Raw genomic sequence first — 25,386 nt, 5'->3', positions numbered from 1 at the left:
TTCAATAGTTGCAGTTTGTTTGCTTCTAAATTCGAGAAATACTGTGTTACCGGAGATAAATATGCAAATGTTTAGCCCTGTGCATAGTAGTATGTCCTAATTTGGATACATCTGTTCTACTGGAATAATTTGGTTAAAATGTATAATGCAGTGCAGTTGCTTCAAAAGCACCAGGATCAACACTAACCCACTAAAATCTTGTGGGTTTAAAAAAAAATATATGCAATATGAGTTTATGCAAAGAGTGTAATTTCAGTGTCACAATTCACATTGTGCAATCCAGGTAAACGATTTGCTGTCTGGTTGTGCGACCGTATTGACTGTAAATGGCGAGGTGTTTTTTCTTTTTTTTTTTTTGCGCCCCCTGTCGCTCAGCCGCAGCGTTGCGTATTCCTGACCGCTGCTGCGGAGCCTCGTGATATGCGGAGCCTCGACTACTTTCGACGGCTCTCCATTTCACTCAATAGTTCACACCGTCGCCTTCCTGTTTACGTTGACCTCTACCTTACAAACAACAGAAGCGGGGAATGAAGAAATATCCACCTCTTACCGCCTGATACAACTTCATCCAGAGCCGAATTTCGTTCACCTTTGTTTTTCTCTCTTCTCGTCGTTTGGAAAAAACGGTGAGTGTTTGTGACGCCCGGCGGAGAGTTTGTGCCTCTGCCTGACAGACGAGCTCAGGCCTCGGGCTTTCATTCAACTTCAGCTCGTGGATTTGCTGTTAAACACAAGGCCGTATTACTGTAGATTTGCGGTGGTTTGGTTTTTACCGTAAAAGTATTTTCGGACTTGTAATGTTTATGTGTGGAAACATATATGTGACTTCTATTTATGAAGTAAAAGACGATTTTGATTTTATTAGAGGTCTATCGAAGTGAAGTTAGCAGGACGCAGTGTAGCTAATCCTAGCTAGCTAAACCAATCTTTCGCTGTCGATATTCTTTTTACCTTTTTTATTAATTTATTATGTGGACATATGCTGAAAATTACAACTTTTGATTCACGTGAAATTAAAAGGTTGTGGTTTCTGTCATGGCGAGCAAGTCAACATATAAGCTCTCTGAACTCCATCAGGAATGGAGGATTGAACGTGAATATATCACTATTCGCTAATTTGTCATATTAACTTTCTTTCACACTTTTGGAGTTTGATGACGGTATATGTTGATGTCCCCATAGGTTTTATGGGTTTAATTGGGACGGTGACTAAGTGTTTGTTCATCTGCTTGGCTATCCGGATCATGTCAGTTGGCCATACATGAAGTTAAACATGCGACATATTATATACCAAACACACGCTGCTTGACCTATATTAGCGGTTATATGTTTTTAATGGGTAGGTGAACTTTAATGGTGGTTGTCAGGCTGGTGTCATGATGACATCGGTTCAAACGAAGTTGTTTTTTTGACTCATGCAATTACACGCTAGTCAGCTGCCATGGCAAAAAGCCCAAGAACATCATTAAATGCGCGTTTCGCCATGAAGGATCAAACGCCGAGCCTTATCAGCCCTTGAATTAAGCTGTCTGTCTACTTTCCTGCGTGCCCCTGAAGGGCATAAGTATTTGACTATTGAAATCTGTATGGATTGTGGTTTACATGGTAAAGTTGATCTCGATGCTGTAAGAACAACACCAGACAGAGTCTGATTTAAATGAAATATATGTTTCGATCGCCAGTATTTGAGACTTGGGAAAAGCTATTTATTCCTCTTTGTGATATTCAGGTCAGATTATAGTAGCCTACATTGTGAGAATTGGTGTAATGCATCAGTGAAGTTAAACTTGAAGATAAGAGTTGGATACTATTACTGTGTTGGATTAATTAAAGAAATAAAGAAAATTCGAATCTGATTAATTTGAAAGGCGTAAAATTAAATAAGTAGGCAAACCCCTGTTTTTTTCACAACCATGTTTGCTTGAGATTGTTTAACCCAGGGCTATGGCATCAGAACTTGTTTTGGATTCAGAAGGCTAGGATATTGAAAGCATTGTTTGGCTCACAATGACCCTGTGTAATGGTTAAAAACAAGTTACAAGACCAGAAAGAGCAACTTGGGTGATGTCAGTCATCATGAATGAAAAATTATGCTAAAGGCATGCCTTGCAAAATAACTTTCTAATCTCACCAGTCAGGTGACTCCTTAGTCTTTGTAGGTTATATTTCAGAGTAGCAGTGAAAACAATAATTTCTTTTCTCTTCATCCAGTTAAGATGTGAATTAGATATATTATTTAGGCCCGTTTTTAATTGCTTTCAACGTCAAGTTCAATAGGACATTCTTACTGAAACAAGTATGTCACTTAATCTGTTGATAAGTGGATCTCACTGTTGTTGGTCTCTAAGATGTTGCATCTATCTCGAGCCCATTTATAGCCACCCAGACTGTAATGAAGGACAGACTACTGCTATGTCACATAAGTCTTCTACTCCAATGAATTTACCGTCATGCTTGGCTCAGCTTTGCCTGTCTTGTTTACCAAAGGAATGTAGTTCTGTGTGTGTATATGTGTGTGTATATATATAATATTATTATTATTATTATCTTTCCTGAGGTCCACTAATAATGTTAGTGAAGTTTTTTTTTTTTACCAAAATAGCCATAATTTAGTCATGTATGATCATTTAATACCCTGTCTCAGGCCCTCAGTCAACATGCCTTCAACGTAAACGCCCATTGTTTTGCCTAACATCGTGCAGCCCTTGAATATAGCCATATTTTGGGAGAATGAACAAGCTCCACAACATTATAAAACTAGATTTCAGGGTTTACACAACGCACCTCAAACACATTACATTCAAATATATAAACCTATTCACTCAAGCACAGCAGCACCATAATCAAACAGTCATGACATTTGAAAAATGTTTGCAGTCAGTTCCAATAGTGTTTTTAATTACCCCATCCTTCAATAACATCTCCTTTGCAAATCTTGAATCATATTGTGACCGGTTCACAAGCAATCCATGCTGATATTATCCGAAAACAGAAGTGGAATGGATCAGTACAGATTTTCTTTTTTTTTTTTTTTTAAATGCACTTGCACAGCTTTTAAAACGTGGCGCACTTCACTGTAAATGCATCAACAGATCAAAGACTTCCATCTAGTGCATTTTTACATTAGGTATGTGCACGAGTAGTCAAATTCTATAGTATTCGTTCTGCAATAATTATTAGAATAGTAAAAATACTATGCGAAATTTGAAAACTTTTTCTTTGCTGGCCGTATACAGTGAGATGCATGTTAAATCCTGAACACACAAACTAAAACTGGCAGTTATAACAGAATGCACTGTGTGACGTTGTTGAGTGTGGACACAAGTTGATCACGTTTGATAAGCAAACGGTTCTGTCAGTACGTTCAGATAGAAACCAAAAAAAGCGGGTTATTGTGAGAATGTGGCTTAATGCGAGAAGCTGGGTTCCTGTTTAAATGTACTGGATAAGTGGTGTACACTTTGCCTCCTGACGAGCTGCACATATACGAGAGTAGTGTCCCCGTAGCAACCTAATCCCTGCAACACTTCTGTAAACAACAAACATGGAATCCGAGAAAGATTTTGCTAGCGGAGGTAAGGGACATTCCGACTCTCCTGGAAGTCCTGTAAATGTCTTTATAGGCAAGTTCACAGTAGTTAAATTCACTTATTCAAATTTTGGTAAAAATCCATTCTAAATGCATATAAATGAACCGAACTATTGATCATCTCCATCTGAGATGTTGTTCGTGAGTAGTGCTCAAATATAGCACACCTCGTGAAGGCTTTAAATAGCCACAACTGTGTGTGTGTGTGTGTGTGTGTGTGTGTGTGTGTGTGTGTAAACAGAGCAGCACCATTCACTGACACACTGGAGCTGTGCATGAATTTTATATATTTACTTATTAAACACAGACATTTGTGATTCAAAGAGCTATCGCACGTCTTCAAGTGGCTTTGAATAAAATACACGAGTCATTCAAACTATTTTAATTGTTATTTTTTGAGCTTGACCGTAACGAACATGACTAACACACAGTATCGGATTTGGATCAGGCTCATTGGACCAATACCCGATCCGTCTAAAAGCTTCAGTATCGGAGCCAATACCGATCCAGGTATTGGATCGGTGCATCCCTAGTCAACACTGGAATTAAAAACTGTTCAATATTTTTACACATTTACGTTTGACTTCATATTATTACAAATTCTGTGCTTAAATGATTGTTAATGTTAAACATTTTAAATATAATAATAATAATAATAAAAAAATAAAAAAGGGCTATCTGGAGCAGTATACAAACATTTATTTCACATCAGGCTGCGCTTGCTTCTTCCCTGCCTCACTCGTGGTATACGCAAAAAAAAAATCCTCTCGCAAGACCGCCGAAGTAGCTATGGAAGTCACTTCGTGATTCGGGAAGCAGATTTCCGAAATGTTGGCTTGCAAGTCACTATGGATGTTTTCACATTTATGTCTTTAAATCTGTGTGTGCTTAAAAGTTATTTTCCCACCGAGCAGGCTTTTTTAACTTATTGTTTAACTGAACAACTAGGCTAATCCACACCCTGAAGTAGTGGTGGCTCAGCGGTTAAGGTTACTGACCGAAAGGCCATGGGTTCAAGCCCAGCACCGCCAAGATACCACTGTTGGGCTCTTCAGCAAGGCCCTTGACCCTATCTGCTCCAGGGGCGCTGTTTCATGGATGACCCTGCGCTCTGACCCCAGCTTAGTTGGGATATGCGAAAACAACTGCATTTCATTGGCTCTGTACCTGTACTCTGCACAATGACAATAAAGTTGAATCTTAATCTCTTCTTAATCTGACTGTTTAAAATGTATCAAGTTACTTTGTGATTTCCATTTACAACAGGCCAGGGTTGCTCTATTGGTCCTGCGCTATTCATTCAATTATTTTTAATAATTATGCCTGTATTCACTAACAATGATTCATGAAATGCATGTCATGTTCTATATTTAATGTTGGCTACAATGATAATCCAAGTCAAGCATGTTGCAGCAGATTTTCCCACAGGATTTTGTGAGACTATGTGGGATGGACCTCTGATCCTCTAGGGAGGTCCGGGGGCATGCTCCCCTGTAAGAAAATGTTGTACATTTTAAAGTTAAATACTTCCATCTGGTGCACTTTTAGAGTAAAATTAAGAGGCTAGTGTTGTGCTCTTAAAGCTGCAGTTGGCAACTAAATTGAATTGTGAGAAACAGCGCCCCCAAATCTTCCCCATTTACATGAAGTCAAGTCAAGTCAAGTGGTTTTTATTGTCGTTTCAACCATATACAGTTAGTACAGTACACAGCAAAACGAGACAACGTTCCTCCAGGACCATGGTGCTACATAAAAACAACAAAGGACCAACATAGGACTACATGAGACTACACAACGAAATAAAATACCTATATAAACTACCTATATATACCTATATAAAGTGCACGTGCAAACATGTGCAAAAAGTACAGGACAGTACAACAAATTACTGACAATGAACAGGACAATAGACAGTGCAGCGCCGACCAGTACTCAGTAGTGCAAAAAGATGACAGTTTCTAAAAATGTAAACATAACATACTATGAGATAATGTTCTATGCACATAGCAGTTATTGAGGTAGCAGACAGTTCTAAAGAGACAGTAATTAAAGTGCAACTCAGGACACGTGTGTGTCAAACCAGTCTCTGAGTATTGAGGAGTCTGATGGCTTGGGGGAAGAAGCTGTTACACAGTCTGGCCGTGAGGGCCCGAATGCTTCGGTACCTCTTGCCAGACGGGAGGAGGGTGAAGAGTTTGTGTGAGGGGTGTGTGGGGTCATCCACAATGCTGGTTGCTTTGCGGATACAGTGTTTTTTGTAAATGTCTTTGATGGAGGGAAGAGAGACCCAATGATCTTCTCAGCTGTCCTCACTATCCTCTGCAGGGCTTTGCGGTCCGAAACGGTGCAAGTCCCAAACCAGGCAGTGATGCAGCTGCTCAGGATGCTCTCAATAGTCCCTCTATAGAATGTAGTGAGGATGGGGGTTGGGAGATGTGCTTTCCTCAGCCTTCGAAGAAAGTAGAGACGCTGCTGGGCTTTCTTGGTGATAGAGCTGGTGTTGAGGGACCAGGTGAGGTTCTCCGCCAGGTGAACACCAAGAAATTTGGTGCTCTTGACGATCTCCACAGAGGAGCCGTCGATGTTCAATGGAGTGTGTTCACCTTGTGCTCTCCTAAAGTCAACAACCATCTCTTTTGTTTTGTCGACATTCAGGGACAGGTTGTTGGCTCTACACCAGTTAGATCAGCAGCTGCACCTCCTCTCTGTATGCTGACTCGTTGTTCTTGCTGATGAGACCCACCACGGTCGTGTCATCGGCGAACTTGATGGAGTGATTCGAGCTGTGCATTGCTGCACAGTCGTGAGTCAGCAGAGTGAACAGCAGTGGACTGAGCACACAGCCCTGGGGGGCCCCAGTGCTCAGTGTGGTGGTGGTGGAGATGCTGTTCCCGATCCGGACTGACTGAGGTCTCCCAGTCAGGAAGTCAGGATCCAGTTGCAGAGGGAGGTGTCCAGGCCCAGCAGGTTCAGCTTTCCAATCAGGTGCTGGGGAATGATTGTGTTGAATGCTGAGCTGAAATCTATGAACAGCATTCGAACGTATGAGTCCTTATTGTCTAGGTGGGTGAGGGCCAGATGGAGTGTTGTGGTGATGGCATCGTCCGTTGAGCGGTTTGAACGATATGCAAACTGCAGTGGGTCTAGTGAGGGGGGCAGCTGGGTCTTAATCTGCCTCATGACGAGCCTCTCGAAGCACTTCATTATGATGGGTGTAGTCGGGACGGTAGTCGTTGAGGCAGGTCACTGAAGACTTCTTTGGCATGGGGATGATGGTGGTGGCCTTGAAGCACGTTGGAACAACGGCGCTGCTCAGAGAGATGTTGAAGATGTCGGTAAGAACATCTGCTAGCTGGTCTGCACATCCTCTGAGCACTCTGCCAGGAATGTTGTCTGGTCCAGCAGCCTTCCGTGGGTTGACTCTACGTAGAGTTTTCCTCACATCTGCCGTGGTAAGACAGAGCACCTGGTCGTTGGGAGGAGGGGTGGACTTCCTCGCCATCACGTCGTTCTGCACTTCAAACCCGGCGTAGAAGTCGTTCAGCGCATCTGGAAGGGAGGCATCTTTGTCACAGGCAACTGATGTTGTCCTGTAGTTGGTGATGGCCTGGATGCCCTGCCACATGCGCTGCGTGTCACTGCTGTCCTGGAAGTGACTGTGGATTCTCTGGGCGTGTGCGCTTTGCCTCTCTGATTGCCCGTGACAGTTTGGCCCTAGCTGTTCTTAGGGCTGCCTTATCGCCTGCTCTGAAGGCGAGTCTCGGGACCTCAGCAGCGTGCGCACCTCCGCAGTCATCCACGGCTTCTGGTTGGAGCGTGTGGTGATGGTCTTGGAGAAAGTGACATCATCAATGCACTTGCTGATGTAGCTGGTCACTGATGCTGTGTATTCCTCCAAGTTGGTAGAATACGCCATATGTTGCAGCCTCCCTGAACATGTGCCAGTCAGTACACTCAAAACAGTCCTGAAGAGCAGAGATGGCTCCTGCTGGCCAGGTTTTCACCTGCTTCTGAAGCGGTTTTGTGCGTCTGACTAGCGGTCTGTATGCTGGAATTAACATAACAGAGATGTGGTCTGAGTAGCCGAGGTGGGGGCGGGGCTCCGCCCGGTGCAGCGCCTGGGATGTTTGTGTAAACTAGATCAAGCGCGTTCAGCCCCTCTCGTTGCAAAATCCACATACTGATGGAATTTAGGGAGCACTGTCTTGAGATTTGCATGGTTGAAATCTCCGGCGACAATAAACAGTCCGTCGGGGTGAGCGTTCTGCAGTTCACTCATAGCCCCATACAGTTCACAGAGCGCTTCCTTAGCGTTAGCGCTGGGGAATGTAAACTCGGTTATGCAAACAGTGGTGAATTCCGTGGTAGATAAAAGGTCTGCATCTAACAGTCACAAGCTCCAACAGCGATGAACAGTAACTAGAGACTAGCATAGAGTTCTTGCACCATTCCGTGTTGATGTAAACACACAAGCCACCACCGTGAGTCTTACCGCAGAGAGCTGTATTTCTGTCGGCACGAAGCGAGGCGAGCCCGTCTAGCTGAATGCCGGCATCCGAACTCTGTCGCTGAGCAACGTCTCCGTGAAAACAAAGACGCAGCAGTCTCTAAACTCACGCTGCGTAGCCTGCTGGAGTTGGATATAGTCCAGTTTATTGTCCAGGGAGCAAACATTTGAGAGCAGGATAGACGGGAGAGCCGGCCGGCTAGGGTTTGTTTTTAGCCTAGCATGGACCCCCGCCCTCTTACCGCGCTTCCGCTTTCTCGCACACCGCTTACGACGTCCTCTCCCCCGGCCACCGGCATCAGGCGACGCCGAGGGCTGGAGGCCTGGTCTCCGCAGCAAGCCGAGAATGCGTAGCGCCTCCTGCAGGTCATCATGCAGCTTGGTTGTTCTTCACCCCCAGCCAGGGTTTAATTGACAGTTGTTCACAAACCGAGCCAAGGCAATTTGCTAAAATTAGCTGGATTGACACTACCCGACTTACAATTTTCACTCAGAGCTTGAGTCTGTGGTGCTAACTAATCTCTCACAAGCCCTCATTTAACTTAGACACCATGTTTATATAGAATTTTTAAATTTTTTCAATGAATAAATACTACCTACTGCAGCTTTAACAATTTCACGCTCTAGTTGTGAATGGAACAATGTTTTCCTGTTTACTTCTCCCCTGCTACCCCTCATCCTGGGGGAACTACCTTCCTTGAAGCTGTCTCTCCTGTTACCTGGAGTCTGTTATGCAACAAAGAATCAAGCAACGTAAAAATTTGCTAGTTATTCCTGTTTGTTTACTTTGCTTACTAGCCTGCTACCTACCTCAGCGTTAGCTGTCTCTTCCTCATCTGGGGTTTGACATCTCTTAAAATATTTTTGTATGCTTATTCTGAAAGCAGGGTTCAAACTAGGGGTGTCGGTTTCAGCTTTTTCTCTTTTAACGTTACCTCAGACTGCTAACGATAGCTAGCTAGTTAAGCCGTAAGCAGTGTAACGTTATACCAATTAACCAAGTAAGGCTAACAATCATTTACATTAATCACCATGATTCTAACTTCGGCAGTAATTTTATCTGTTTGCTCTTGTACACTGATGATGATAAATTGTGTGTGGAGTAGTGTATAAATGCAGTGGATATATTTAATGTTAGTTAATGTTACTTACCTCAAAGATTTGTCATCGTCCTCCTCAACCAAATAACATTAGACAGATCCAGGATATGCATATATCTGCGTGTGTGTGTGTGTGTGTGTGTGAGCATGGGAGTTTACTGATGCAAATTAGACTGGCAGGCTGCCATAGTCTAGTCAATTTATTGGAAACACTGTGCAGATAAATACCCCTTTTTCAGTGGAATTTAGCATCAGATTTGGCTTTTGGAAGTATTTTAAATGATTTGCATAAACATGCAATGTTTTTTGACAGTTTTGAGTTTTTCTTTTTAGACTAGTCAGCTTTAAAATTTTAGTTGAAAACTCAGTGAAATTAGTTGTTCCGCATATCCCTAGTTTACATAAACTAACAGTTAAAAATAGTGCAGATTGGAGCAAACATGCGTCCCAGACGCAATTATACTCAGCAAGACACAGAGTGGGGATCTCCAAAAGTTAGAACTTGACATTGCTTCTTTTGAAAGTGGCACAATATGCATGAAACCTGTCAAAGCAGTTCGTCTAATGCAGAAAACATTTTGGAAGGTGTCCTTTGTAAGTCCCCTTTGGTGTATGAATCTCCCATGAAAGATGAGGCCCATCTCTCTCCTCTTCATCTGTCTGAGTGCCAGTGGGTGTGGTCAAGTGTGTGACGTTGTAAAATTGGGCAATGATTTTTTGCTGAAGAGGCAGTCTTTTGCTGATGTACTTACTGGTCCTTGTGATGTCACAAAATCCACAAATTCCAAATAAGCCGTTTTTGGAGCTTGTTTCAAATAAATGCTCTTTTTCTGTTAAGGAGGAAGTTTTGAGTTTTCAAACTTACAGTATGTTTTTATAGTAGAATGACCTCTTATGTCTAAAAATCAAGGAAAATGTGATCTCTCATGTCATGGCGTCTTTAACGGTGGCTTTTTAAGAACAATAAAACATTTTTCTGTTAATTTGTATTGCCTTGTACATTTCAGTGAGTTGGGTTGTTTGGCCTATGCAGTGAGCATGTGATGATCTATTCATCATGTGAATGGCTGTTGGCCAAGCTTACTCATCAGCTTATCACAGTGATTTCTTTCAGTTCTTTAATTACGGGTGGTAGCCTACTTCATGTTTGTAGTCTGTTTTAACTCTTATTAGAATACCTTTCAAGTACATACATCTCAAAGGAGTCATGTGCTCCACCCCATTTCATTATTACTCGGGTGTTTTCTTTCAATTACTCAAGTGTTGTGTGTTTCTTTTCAAAGACAAACCTAACAAATGGGAGGTAAGGGTTAAGGCCTAAATCTACTTTCACACTGCCAGCGACATCAAAACAACCTCATCTCATTAATTTTTTAATGACAGCTAGTGACACAAGCAATGGTGACCAGATGTGGGCATGTCCAGCGATGCAACAAAGTTGAGAAATTTTGAACTTTTAACAAATTACGAACGCCATTCAGGAGCGACAGCCAATACAAGATAAGATGGTAGAGCTCACATGATCCTTCTCTCTCAGCTCCTGCAGTGATGGAAAGATGGAAGAATGGTTAATCCTTGCTGTTAGCTCTTTACCAGTGTTTACCATGTGATATGTCTCTGCCCACATACAGGGATATATTTAAGAAAAATTATGCGTGGAAAAGTGTATGAGATCGCGGGATTGCAAGTAGGTTTAAATCATCAAATAGCCTATAAATAATGTTTTTAAAATGTGTTACATGTATGACAGCAAACAAAACCATATAAATTATCAGATATAGTGAATAAATGTACCATATTAATAACCTCACTAATATTTTTATAATAATATTAATTGTAAAGAAACAGTGCCGTTTAGACTCCCCATATACACCTCTAGCAACCTAACCGCCAGCCACTGGCGACATGCGGCAACAAAGTAGCTGGCAGTGTGAACGCAGCTTTAGGCAACCTGGCAAGTGAGTTCTCGTCGCTGAGCCTGTTACGTCCTAGATCTTTTTTCCATGCCTGTTTAATTAGCTTTTGTTTTTTTTTCTTATGAAGGTGAGGACTTCATGAGACAACAAGAGGACCAGTGACTGCCCCTTTTCAATTCTCTCCTGCCACTGGCGGATGCGTCCCCAGTTGGGGCTGTTACTGGGTGTTGGGTGGATAGGGTAGTGTGGTGTCATGGCAGATGTAGACCCAGACACATTGCTGGAGTGGCTGCAGATGGGACAGGGCGATGAGCGGGATATGCAGCTCATCGCCCTGGAGCAGCTCTGCATGCTGTTGCTCATGTCAGACAACGTCGACCGCTGCTTTGAAACGTAAGTCTAAATATTTCTGATGGGTTGAATGATGTATTATGTAGCCAGTATTTGTCATAATGTTTAAAAACTTGCAAATAGATTAAGTTCTAAATGAAAACTTGGAGCCTTATGAAACATGAGCAGAATTTTATTTTGTGTAAAATGATGCTTGTGTGAATTGCTTAGGACAATTTACGTGAGAATGCATTTGCACAAATTTGTTCTGATCATGTTTCATTAGGAAGACTCACTGATAATTATGAAATATGCAAAGTCATTGACATTTCACTTTCTTCTTGGCCACTTGGCACTAGAATAGTTTATCAACTTGAAATGAATGTGAGCGTAATCTCTGTAGGGTAATTATAAAGAATCTTTATCCCTCAATCAACTGGAAAATTCATGGAAATTAATTGTTTAAAGATTATGGGAAACCTGGAATGTGTTGCCTTTTATTTCTTAAAGTCAGAGTCCTTTGACTCTGTTCTTATTTATAAACTTAGTTTAATTCCATAATTTCACCACAATGATTGGATCTAAATTGAATGGGCAAATTGGCATTTTGGAACAAATCTTCAAGTTCCCCATTATGTTTCAATACTACAAGAGGGGCTCTAAATATCTTTCCTCTTTCTTGTTTTTGCTGCCTTCCCATATTAGGTGTCCTCCACGGACATTTCTTCCAGCTCTGTGCAAGATCTTTCTGGATGAGAGTGCACCAGATAACGTGCTGGAAGTGACAGCCAGGGCTATCACCTACTACCTGGATGTGTCTGCTGAATGTACCCGCAGGATTGTTGGAGTGGATGGAGCAATCAAGGCCCTGTGTAACCGGCTGGTTGTTGTGGAGCTCAACAATAGGACCAGCAGAGATCTGGCTGAACAGTGTGTGAAGGTAAATGCTACTATATCTGTAGCCTTGACAGTTAAATACAATGCAATCTAATATAAGATGTATTTACTTGTATAATGTTGTTACAAATATACTTAAATTATATGAGATTAGAGAAATAATGTAGAGCAAATATCTTTTTGAATGCTAAATGCCATCAACCAGTGCGGTCATATCTGTCCACATGTTGTCGTCAGGTTCTGGAGCTGATATGCACAAGAGAGTCTGGAGCTGTATTTGAAGCAGGGGGTCTGAACTGTGTGCTGAGCTTCATTAGGGACAGTGGTCATCTAGTGCACAAGGACACATTGCACTCTGCCATGGCAGTGGTTTCACGTCTCTGCAGTAAGATGGAGCCACAAGACTCTTCCCTGGAGACATGTGTGGAGTCCCTCTCTAGCCTACTGAAACATGAAGACCACCAAGTAATACATTAGCAAGACCTAGTAGAAATTAATTTAAAATCAGTTTGTCCATTAAAATTGTGGATCAGTTTTTTTTTTTTTCCATAAAAAGTTGATTCACCCTGGCTTTGTTGATGAAATGTGACAAATCTTACATGAAGAACTAAATGGTATATATTTCCCTTGTGCCATTAACAGGTGTCCGATGGAGCTTTACGCTGCTTCGCTTCGCTGGCCGACCGGTTCACACGGCGTGGAGTTGACCCAGCCCCTCTAGCTAAGCACGGACTAACAGAAGAGCTGCTGTCCCGTATGGCTGCAGCAGGAGGGATGGCATCTGGACCCTCCTCCACCTGCAAGCCTGGCAGAACCTCCAGTGGAGCTGCACCATCTGCTGCAGACTCAAAACTCAGTAACCAAGTGTCCACTATCGTCAGCCTTCTGTCCACACTCTGCAGAGGCTCACCACTAGTCACGCATGTAAGATGTAAATTCACATGAATGTACTTGCCATTTGCTAAATGTCACAAGTACTGTGGGTTTCCTCAGTTTTTTTTTTTATAGCTTTGTTACAAAATGTCCACATAACATTTCAATAGGACACAGATACATTTCTGAAATGTAATGAAATAATCTTAACATTCTCAATCGTAGAATTAAGTATTTGGCCTGTTTGCAATGCCTTGAAGGGAATGTTTTGAATTATGCAATTTTAGACGCAAAAAATATTTTAATACATTAATGAATACAGTTTAGCATAGTGGCGTTTTATGGGATACTTCATATTAGTAACTATATTATCTCATAAACTAATAATTATACATGCTGGTAGTATGTTTGAGGTTGATAGTATTTGAAAGTTTAGTTTAGTTTGTTAGTTCTTAAAAACCAAAACGTCTTCATTAAGTCCAAATTTCCACTCTTTACATTGTGTAATAACATTACATTTTCCATTGACGCAGATTGGTTTGTATGGAGGTTGTCTAAGTTTGTTTGTGCTTCCTCGTATCCTTTAGGATCTATTGCGCTCAGCGCTGCCTGACTCTATGGAAAGTGCTCTGCAGGGGGACGAGCGCTGTGTGCTGGACACTATGCGGCTGGTAGACTTGCTGTTGGTGCTGCTCTTCGAGGGACGTAAGGCTTTGCCCAAATCCACTGCTGGGTCCACTGGCCGTATCCCGGGTCTGCGGCGTCTCGACAGCTCTGGAGAACGCTCCCACCGACAGCTTATTGACTGTATACGCAGCAAAGATACTGATGCCCTTATTGATGCTATTGACACTGGTGGTAAGTGTTTGAAATGTGTTAAATTAAATGTTAAGTTAATGTATATAAGAGGGTTCAAGATGTAACAATTTTTTTTTCTTTTTTTGTCCTTCCAAGCATTTGAAGTGAATTTCATGGATGATGTAGGACAGACACTCTTGAACTGGGCCTCTGCATTTGGAACACAAGAGATGGTAAGATTCTTTTGAATTGTCTGGTATTTTAAAGTTATTATGTGCACAAATTGGCATTCAAACAGAGTGACTAATGGAAACTAGCACAACAGTGATAGCAAACAAACAGGAGGTTTAGACTAAAGTTTTCTAGCAGAATTATAGAGCAGCATTTTTATGTTGTGCACTAACCAGCGTTCCCACGGGTCCTTAAAACGTCTTAAATTCAGTTTTCTAGAATCTAAGGTCATAAAGTCTTAAATATCTTAAATAGTATAACAAGTCTTAATTATCATCTAAAGAGGTCTTACATTTGTGGATGTAAAAAACAGAATTGCAATGCTACACTTTAATTTAATAAACTTATCTTCTGCATGCACTGAGGGCTTCAAAGTGAAAAGCATGCAGTCTGGTGTTGGGTTGTGTGAGAGGGACGGGTCAGGGCAACAGACTAGCATTGTTCTCTGAAGAATGTGAATTCACACTGTTGTGGCCTGGTTCAGGTGGAGTTCCTCTGCGAGAGAGGTGCTGATGTCAACAGAGGCCAGAGGTCATCATCTCTGCACTATGCTGCCTGTTTTGGCAGGCCACAAGTAGCCAAGGTAAAGTGTTTTGATGTGTAACCATGTCTTAAGACTTTTTAGTGTAGTTAGTTATTGGAGAATATTTTTCTTATAGACGTTATTACGCCATGGAGCCAATCCTGACCTGAGAGATGAAGATGGGAAAACCCCATTGGATAAAGCTAGAGAGAGGGGACACAGCGAGGTCGTGGCAATCCTGCAGTCTCCTGGTGGGTCCATCAGCTTTCAACTCTCATATCATTTATTTTTAGATTTAACCAGATTAGTGCAGTCACTGACCATTCATTTATTATGGTGACTCCCATTGGATTTCATGGAATTTGTTAATTGAAGGGTTTTGAAAGTAAATTGGTGTTTATGTAGGAGACTGGATGTGTCCAGTTAATAAGGGTGATGACAAGAAAAAGAAGGATATCAATAAAGAAGAGGAAGAGGGCAGTGAGCCGAAAGGTGACCCTGAGATGGCACCTATCTACCTGAAAAGGTTGCTCCCAGTATTTGCACAGACCTTTCAGCAAACCATGCTGCCTTCAATAAGGTTAGTGGCTAGAGAGGAGCGTCAGTGTCCGAACACGTTTCAAAACTGAAAAGAAAATTAGTTTAGATTGATTTTGTATTATGGAGCCAAAGGTCTACAAGACATAATTCCTTTTACATTTTTATCAAAGTTTGGTGTGTCATGTTCTTCACAGGAAAGCTAGTTTAGCTCTGATCAGGAAGATGGTGCACTACAGTTTGGACATTCTTCTTAAGGAAGTGTGTGACTCTGATGCTGGACACAACTTACCCACTGTACTTGTGGAGATCACTGCAACCGTGCTGGATCAGGAGGTCAGATAATTGTTGTTTTTTTGTGTGTGTTTTTCTTGATTGCTTCCTGTTTTTATAGGGCTGAAGTAGACTTTTATGACTGTCTTTGTAATGTAAAATGTAATTCTCATTGGCGTCGCTACTTCTCTTTCACAGGATGATGATGACGGACACCTGCTGGCACTGCAGATCATTAGGGATCTGGTGGATAAGGGAGGTGATGTGTTCTTAGACCAGCTGGCCAGACTGGGTGTCATTAATAAAGTGTCCACTCTAGCAGGGCCCACGTCAGATGATGAAAATGAGGAAGAGGCCAAACCTGAGAAGGTCAGACTCAAATGAGATCAGATTAGGGCTGTCACTATCAATTGTTTTGGTAATCGAGTAATTTACTGATTATTTTGGTAATTTAATAGAGTAATCTAAAAAATTATTTAATAACTCAGATTGCATAAAGTTGTCGAGGTGAAGTCACGTTTGGCTAAAATGCATTCATTAGCCTAAGTTTTGATGCTCACTATGGAATGGAAAACCAAATCGCAATCTGCAAAAAATACCTTCTTAGATTGTCTGGATTCAGTGAGATTTATTGAACTGAATGTGAAACTAATCAAGACCTGTAGACTTTGTCGTTACATTATTTTATGTTGCTTCATAAAAGCTTATATTGCCAACGATTGCGTAGATAAATCAGTGTAGAGTGCATTCCGATGTGTTTTATGCTGAATTCAGGGTGTCCCACACAGAAATGTATGGCTAACCTTCTCCCCCATATCTGGATGCACAGCACCGCAAATAGCATGCAAATGACCCGTGTATCCAGTCTGTGAACACTGGATGTCTTGTTTTTTTAGTTCTGTTGCATTGCTGTTATAGTTTTTCAGGTCCTGCATTGTTTTTGAAATCTAAAGTAAAGTGCTCTCACACTCTTCATTATGTGTTTGGACCTTCATCCTTGAACTGCGCCACTTCCCCCTTGTTTTCAAATTGTCAATTCGGCAATTTCATAATTGAGGATTTTTTTTTTTTTATCTAGTAATCAAATTAAATCAAGTAATCATGACAACCCTAGCTCAGATTCACTACATTGTTATCGTACTATATTTATTTTATTTGGTGTCTTATAAGTGTATATTGAGGACTAAACTACTTGGGAAAAATTCAGGATTTGCTCAGAAATAATTCCAGTAGGTTGATTGCTCAATCCTTATGTTGCTCAGGATGATGAACCACAAGAGGATGCCAAAGACGTCCAGCAGGGAAAGCCCTATCACTGGAGAGACTGGTCCATCATTAGAGGCAGGGACTGCCTTTATATCTGGAGTGATGCAGCTGCATTGGAGCTCTCCAATGGCAGCAATGGATGGTTCCGCTTCATCCTGGATGGTAAACTGGCCACAATGTATTCCAGTGGTAGCCCAGAGGGAGGATCTGACAGCTCGGGTAGGTCCCCTGCAAACAGGCAGATCAGCTTACCAAAGACATCGCTCATTCTTGTCAATAATAGAATGCAACTGCTAATTGAGCTTCATAAGCTGATGTTTTCTTTCCCCTTTCTCCCTTAGAAAGTAGAAGTGAGTTTCTGGAAAAGCTGCAGCGTGCCAGGAGTCAGGTCAAACCTGTTACAGCCAGCCAGCCCATTCTGTCCACACAGGGTCCCACCAAACTCACTGTTGGCAACTGGTCTCTCACCTGCCTAAAAGAGAGTGAAATCGCCATCCACAACTCAGATGGCCAGCAGGCCACTATCCTCAAAGAGGACCTGCCAGGCTTTGTGTTTGAGTCAAACCGAGGCACCAAGCACTCTTTCACTGCAGAAACATCTCTAGGTAGGTTTGTGTAAATGAGAAGATTTAGAATGTGTTTATAAGCAGATAACTAGTAGACTTTATCTGTCCCTAACCTACTCAATATCCATTGCCTTCATTTTTCACAGGGTCTGAGTTTGTTACTGGCTGGACTGGTAAACGAGGAAGAAAGCTCAAATCCAAACTGGAGAAAACAAAACAGAAGGTAAATAAACATTGATTTTAGTAGGAGCTAGTGTTGTCAAAAGTACCAGTTAGGGCTGAAATAAAAATGTCAACGTCGACAATAAAAAAAATCTAATTTAACGTAACCAGATCACATTAAACTGTAAAGGTGACTCGTGAGAGCAGCACTGCAGATCGCGCCTGACTGAGGAGAGGAAGAATTACACAGCTCACAGTCCAGATGCACTCTAAACCTTCCAAACAGGTTCATATTATGTAGATCACAAATTTCAAGAGAATTATAAAAAAATAACCAATAAGTAAACAGAAGCACTCTCGTTGTGGAATAAGCGGAGCCAGAGCTCTTTAAAGGAAACACCCAGGTGTTACATCTTAAATGCAGTTATATTTAATGTGTTATAGCTTTTATTAAAGTTCAAATAATACAGAAGCAGATCATGTAAATAACTACAAACTCCGAAACTGGCATTTCTCTGTTCGGTCAGCAAAGTCTTCGCCCCATTATACACTGCAACAAAATATGTTTATGGTTTGTTTTGGCTTATTTTCCAATAAAAATATCTAAAACTCATATAAAACAATGTACATTTACTTTAGGAGAATGTTGAATATAACTTAAAAAATACAAATATTTTAAAATATCTAAAAATACTTAAAACAAGATAAATTTACTTTTACATATGAGATATTTAGGCGTGCTTTTAGAGAATAGATCTTGAATAGAAGTATATTTTGTCTTTACTGCACTTGCAGATGTAGAACCAAGTAAAAAATACACTTGTATACAAAACACACGTTTACTTAAGATACAGTCTCTTGGTTTCCGGTCCAGCCGCCAAGAGGATGACAGCCTAATTTTCGAGCTCTCCGACGGTTTTGTGAAATAACCCCAAAAAACCTTAGATCTGAGAACTCCAGTGAATGTTTTACGAAATAATGGAGAAAGGGGTTTCTACCAGAAGTAGGACAATGATGAATGTAATAGAAAATGACTCTGATGTGAGGCAAGATAGCCGAAGTAACTCTCCGAGTTCATCTCCTCATGTTGAAGATAGCTCCGAAGTTAGCTTGCGATGTATTCTCAACGAACTAAGAGAGTTCAGAAGAGACAATAAAATACAGCTCTCCGACATTAAGCAAGAATTGAAGAGAACAAATGACAGACTAGATGAAGCAGAGGTGAGAATTGAAGAAACCGAGACCATACTTCAAGCAACATCAACGCTAATCAAGCGGCTAACACAGCGTCAGGCTAATCTCGAAGCCAGGCTGATAGATCAAGAGGGCCGTGCGCAGCAGAGACAATTTAAGGATTTACGGAATACCCGAAGATAAAGAAGGCACCGATATGGTTGGTTTTCTGGACAATTTGTTGAAAAGCGCACTGGACCTTCCCCGTGACAGAGAGTTGGGAATTGAACGAGCACACCGGGCATTAGCACCGAAGCCCAATACCCGCAGGTAAAGCCACGTTCTATAGTTGTCAAATTCGGGAGCTACCGGTCGAAAGACGAGGTGCTCAGGAGAGCCTGGCAGAAAAAAGAAGTGTTTTGCAATGATGTCCGCTTCTACGTTGATCATGACTTCCCTCGAGAAGTGCTTAAGAAACGCGGAGAATATGCAGAAGCCAAGAAAGCGTTAAAAGAAAAACAAATAAAGTTCCAGACACCTTACCCATCAAGGATGCGCGTCTTCTACGATGACGGCACACGACTATACCAGGATGCTACAGAGGCAACGAGAGACATGGCTTCACGAGGATTTTCAGTCAGTGTGGTGAAGTGCTCCACAAATGCGGATCAGGAGGAGATCGGGCTCTTATCTACTTGGCAGGTAGCGGGGAAACGGCGCGACCGAGGTGGAGATAAGGAATTTGACACAGCGGACGGCTACATACAATCCAGGAAACCCACCCACTCTCAATATAAAGAAAAACTCCAGAAATTCAGAAAATGAACCCCCACGAAAGGAGTCCGAGGTTTTTAACACCCCAATCGGAAAAGCAGATATGTTATATTTGATTCCCACTGCTACGTGATATCTCGGTTATTTGGCCAGAGGATTGCCAAGTAAATGTATACAGCTATGTGTAAATCCTACAGTACTAATATTTATTTAATCGAGTCGGGACTTGTTAATTGGTGAGTTTTCCTTGCTTTATTTTATTTTTATTTACTTATTTTATTTTTTAAACGATTTACAGCTTTATTTAGATTAGCATGCGATATTGTAGGGCCCCACTTTTATTACAATGTGGGATCTCCCCTTATGGGAGCTTTGAACGTACAAAGCCCCACAAGGCTCTTTTGAAACGAGCCTCAACACCGGAAACGACTGTTCTTTTTTGTTACGGTGGCGTTCTGTTTAAAATGGTTACAGCTTGGTTCACGTTCAATGTTTGTTATATGGGAGAGGTATTCTTAATGTACACATTTAATATTGGTAGTTACACCGAGAAGTTCAACTGTGTTAACCAATGTAGAAGACCATGAATAAGCAAGCTCTAAAAATTATTTCATTTAATGTGAATGGGGTCTTGAACCCAGCTAAGAGAAGTCAAATACTGTTAAAAATGAAAAGGGAAAATGCACAGATTGTGTTTCTACAAGAGACACATCTCACTGCAACAGAGCATGAAAAACTAAGGAGAATGGGATTTTCAAGGGTATATTACTCATCTTATAAGTCAGGGCACAGAAGAGGTGTAGCAATCTTAATATCACAAAAAGTCTCATACTGAACATCTTTCAGAGGTCTCAGACAAGGAAGGAAGATATATAATAGTTACAGGGAAAATAGATGACACCGCTATAACACTAATTAACATTTATGTCCCCCCTGGAAGTGATTTTGCTTTTTACAGGAAAATATTTGATTTAATGATAGGAGCGACAGGAATTGTTATATGTGGTGGAGACTGCAACATTCGTCTCAACCCAAAACTTGATTCATCAAAAAATTCAACCACCACATCATTACACTGGAAAATTAACGCTCTAATGACAGAAATGGGCATATTAGATCTTTGGAGAGATCTTTACCCATCAGGCCGTGATTACATGTTTTATTCATCCCCTCACGTTGTATATTCGAGGATAGACTATTTTTTTGTACTAAAGAGAGACCGCCATAGAATACATAGCTGCGACATTGGATCAATTGACTTGTCTGATCATGCACCTCTCTCTTGTACTTTACATATTAATGAGAACCCGGAAGTACACTGTGGAGGCTAAATACAAGCATCCTAAATAACCTACAATTTCAAACTCAAATAAGGGAAGACATAAAAATGTTTCTTGAGGAAAATGATAATGGGGAAGTTAACTCCGCTACAATATGGGATGCCCTAAAAGCAGTTATTAGGGGAGAGTTATATCCTTTTGTGCCTATGAAAAGAAAGAAAAACAATTAAGACTAATGAGTCTCAAAAGTGAACTAAAAGATCTTGAGACACAACATAAAAGGGAACAAAAACCAAATCTGATGACAAAAATAAAGAAAATTAGAAACGAAATAAATATAATGTATTCACAGGAAATTGAAAAAAGATGATATTTACAAAACAAAAATACTATGAATCAAGCTCAAAATCAACAAAAATTTTGGGAAGGAAGCATAAAAACAACAAGCGGATAATACGATATATAAAATAAGGGACCCAGATTCTAAAACTATACAATATAAACAAGGCGATATACAAAACTCTTTTAAAAAATACTACAAATTACTGTACACACAACCACGCTTGGAGGATGAGCAACAAATTGGAAAGCTTCTTGATTCTCTAAACCTACCAGTTATATCAGCGGAACAAAACCAAACATTAACAGCTCCAATAACTGAGATAGAGTTAAACAGCGCCATCTCCGGGCTCAAGGCAAATAAGTCTCCTGGCCCTGATGGCTTCCCATCAGAGTGGTACAAGACGTTTCGACCGAAGTTGACACCAAGCCTCCTTCGGGCTTGTAATACATTGTTAATGAAGGCTAAAATGCCTCCGTCATGGAGCGAGGCAGTAATATCAGTTATCCCAAAAGAGGGAAAAGACAATTTAGAATGCAGTTCATATAGACCAATTTCGGTTTTAAACGTCGATTACAAATTATACACAGCCATCCTTGCCAAGAGATTAGAAAGGATTCTCCCCCAGCTTATACATAATGATCAGACAGGGTTTATTTCTCAAAGACAAGCTCACGATAATATTAGACGGTCATTGCACATATTAAATCACATCCAACAGGACAAACTTGAAGCCCTCGTAATCAGTTTGGATGCGGAGAAGACCTTTGACTCCGTGAGTTGGCCTTTCTTATTTAAAGTTCTTGAAAGATTTGGTATGCACGAAAATTTCACTAGGGGTATCAGTACACTATATAATAAACCATCAGCCCGGATTAAAATAAACGGGTATCTCTCTGATTCCATTGCCTTAGAACGCGGATCAAGACAGGGGTGTCCGATCTCACCAATACTCTTTGCGCTTTATATATAGCACTTGCACAGTGGATAAGGCAGTCTGAAAGCATCAAAGGCATTTGCATAAAGGGAGAAGACCACAAATTGGCATTGTACGCTGATGATCTATTGATTTATTTAAGTAAACCCGATAGCTAATTTCCTGAATTAATGAATCTCCTAGAAATATTCGGTAGATATGCAGGATACAAACTAAACATACAAAAAACGCAAATTTTGACACTTAATTATACTCCATCAAAACACATTAAAGAGAAATTCCACCTTAATTGGGACCAGAATTCACTGAAATATTTAGGAATACATCTACCGAAAGAAATTCCAACATTGGCGGAGATAAATTTTTATCCTCTCTTAACAAAAATAAGAAGTGACATACATAGATGGAGTTCCATCTCTTTCCTTAGCCTCAGTCATAGAATTGACACTGTAAAGATGAATATCCTTCCACGATATCTTTATTTATTTCAAGCACTCCCTGTAGAAGTTCCCTCAAAACAATGGTCTGAATTGAACAAAATAATTTCCAGATTTATTTGGCAAGGGAGAAAACCCAGAGTCAAATTCAAAACTCTACAGCTCCCAACAGAGGAAGGAGGAATGGCGTTGCCTAATTTGAGGGATTATTTTTATTCAGCTCAAACTAAACCACTAATTAATATATGTAACCCTACATATCATGCAAGGTGGAAAGATATTGAACTCTCAATAGTGAGTGATCCCCCAATTTATGCAATACTAGCATATAAAAATTTGGGAAGATTTATAGATAAGGTGCAAAACCCATGGATAAAAGCCCAATTAAAAACCTGGAATATGATAAGAGAGGAATACAATCTGATTCATAAACTACAAATAATTCAATGGTGTGCCTATGATCCTGAATTCAAGCCTAATATAATGGATCATAGATTTAAATCCTGGGTTGCAAAAGGAATAACAACGTTCTACTCCCTTACAAAAAAGGGACACTTAAAAGATTTTGAAAGCCTGAAGAAAGAATATTGCCTTAAGAAATCTGACTTTTATAGATATCTTCAAATACGTAATCATTTTGAACATAACATTAAAAATAAAACAGACCTTGATGACCCAATACTGAGGATATTTATAGGTGCATACAAAGAAGATCCAAATAAGGGTGTTATATCTACATTCTATAAAGCCCTTAGGATAAAAAGATCCCACTCTACTGAATACATTAAAGAAAAATGGGAAAAAGAAGGTAATTTTCTCATATCAAATGATGAGTGGTTTGATGTATGTAAGCTCCCATGGAGATGTACCAATTCTCACATATGGCGAGAGTTCGGGTGGAAGTGTCTTATCAGATTTTTTATAACACCAAAACAGAAAGCACATATGGTGGGGGATACCAAATGTTGGAGACAGTCGCGGATCTAGAGAAGCCAACCACTGGCATATATTCTGGGAGTGCCCAGTGATAAAACCATTCTGGGCAGAACTTCATAAAGCATTGGAAAGCATATTTAACACTGTCCTGCCTTTGCAGTTTCTCACATTATTTTTAGGATACGCTGATTTTCAGGCAAGAAGGCCGGATGAATATTTATTCTGTATTTTAACGACAGCGGGTAAAAAGGCACTCACAAGGCACTGGTTGCTTCCTGAACCTCCCACAATACAGGAGTGGATGGATATAGTAAATGACATTTATATCATGGAAAAGATTACTTTCTCCCTTCGTCTTCAGAAAAATGTGTTTATCAAATTCTGGACCATGTGGGTTGAATATGTAAGACCATTGCGACCAGATTTTGTGGAGGTATTGAACAAATGACTTTTAAAGGTAACCACATCTGTTTGCCTACTTGTTTGATGCAGCATGAGCCCTTAAGTATACTCCCTGTACACAGCCAGAGAGTGTACACACCTTATTCTTTACCTGTTCACACCTTTTCCCTACCACGCATTAGGAAGTTAACTTACTTTCTCCACGAGTCACTACCAAAGACTAAGAATCCTCAAGTACCGATCTTCAGTATGGACTATTATGTACACACTTTGCCTCCAAGTGTTTTTTTTATTTTTTTTTATATATTTTTTTTTTTTAGTTTTACTGTTGTTGTTGTTTTCTTTGTTTTGTTCTAAATGAAAAACTGGATGGCAGTAGGAAAATACATCCACTTTTGTTTTGTAACATGTGCTAATGTATATACTGCTACACCAAAATAAAGAATTGAAAAAAAAAAAAAAGATACAGTCTCTTAAAGCAAGTCTAAATATCTCATATGTTGCTTCTCACGTAAATGTATCTTGTTATAAGGATTTTTAGACCATTTAAATTAAGACCATTTTAAATAATAAAAGCTAAATTCCTGAAATTGAAATGTAACTTTAAACTTTTTTAATTGCAAATGATCTTATTAGTGCAGTTTTTCTTTATCAAAATTGTTGTAGAGAACTGTGAATTTCACTATTGGTAATGATTACTGACATTTTTGTACTGTGACAACACTTGGAGCAGATGAATGCTTTAAGCAAGAACATTCACAACGGTTTATGATTCGTTTGATAGCCTGTGCCATGTATTACAAAGAAAGATGCACAAATTCAGGATTCCAGGATTGGTTTTATATTGACAAACCACCAAGCCAATCAGGCTTCATTAGGGACAAGTTGTACCAAGACGCTCATTATCAACTTTCTCTATCAACTCTATCCTTATTTATTAGTTCACGAGAGCATTAACATGAATGAAGCGTGGAGCAAGACAGCACGAGTCGCTTCTCGCGAGAGAATCAGCACGATTTACTTCTCCCCTGAAGATCTTTTATGAATAATTTGTATACAGCACAAGAACATGCTAGAAAAATGCGATTAATGAAAACGCATTTACACAACATGAATGATCATATGAAATCATGAATATTTGTAACACATTTACACAGCACAGAGTATGACTATTAAATGAAGAATTTTAAGATATTTACACAGCATGAAAAAACATTGCTTCAGCTAGAGCATGAGAGGACTGCTAGAGCATGAAAGGACTGCATTATATTAATCTCTTGTAATTTTATTTTTCATAGATATGGCCAGTGTGCGAAAATGATCTAAAATAAAATTAAGGTATCTTTTGATAAAATGCAAGACTGCCGAAAATATATTTCTCGCTAATAAATAATTAGCATAAACCGCTGATTTTGTGGATTTCTAAAATTGTTTGTTTGAAGTGCTCTTTAATTTGAAGTGAGAGATACATGGAGAGTGAGAGCCAGTTTGTTAAAATCTGATTAGTCCAGTATCTGTGTGAGATATCTGATCGGAAAT

General features: G+C 40.2%; 1 protein-coding gene across 10 annotated transcripts in view; it reads left to right on the top strand.

Annotated features, from left to right (window-relative positions):
• Positions 1–409: 409 nt before the first annotated feature.
• Positions 410–25,386, top strand: part of LOC127656616 (E3 ubiquitin-protein ligase HECTD1) — a 60,944-nt gene continuing 35,967 nt past the window's right edge. For all 10 annotated transcript variants that reach the window (XM_052145019.1, XM_052145028.1, XM_052145022.1 and 7 more), the window contains exons 1-15: positions 410–626; positions 11,240–11,505; positions 12,148–12,382; positions 12,577–12,804; positions 12,982–13,263; positions 13,800–14,070; positions 14,167–14,243; positions 14,726–14,824; positions 14,901–15,015; positions 15,170–15,344; positions 15,499–15,637; positions 15,773–15,943; positions 16,837–17,059; positions 17,182–17,445; positions 17,553–17,629. In XM_052145019.1, coding sequence (XP_052000979.1) covers positions 11,366–11,505; positions 12,148–12,382; positions 12,577–12,804; positions 12,982–13,263; positions 13,800–14,070; positions 14,167–14,243; positions 14,726–14,824; positions 14,901–15,015; positions 15,170–15,344; positions 15,499–15,637; positions 15,773–15,943; positions 16,837–17,059; positions 17,182–17,445; positions 17,553–17,629 — 2,496 coding nt within the window. In that variant the 5' untranslated portion in view covers positions 410–626; positions 11,240–11,365. The remainder of the gene's footprint in view (positions 627–11,239; positions 11,506–12,147; positions 12,383–12,576; positions 12,805–12,981; positions 13,264–13,799; positions 14,071–14,166; positions 14,244–14,725; positions 14,825–14,900; positions 15,016–15,169; positions 15,345–15,498; positions 15,638–15,772; positions 15,944–16,836; positions 17,060–17,181; positions 17,446–17,552; positions 17,630–25,386) is intronic.

Source organism: Xyrauchen texanus, chromosome 16 (assembly GCF_025860055.1).
Source record: "Xyrauchen texanus isolate HMW12.3.18 chromosome 16, RBS_HiC_50CHRs, whole genome shotgun sequence".
In the NCBI taxonomy this organism is placed as follows: domain Eukaryota; kingdom Metazoa; phylum Chordata; class Actinopteri; order Cypriniformes; family Catostomidae; genus Xyrauchen; species Xyrauchen texanus.
Note: the sequence above shows the minus strand (reverse complement) of the source record. Positions and strands in the feature narration are given on the sequence as shown.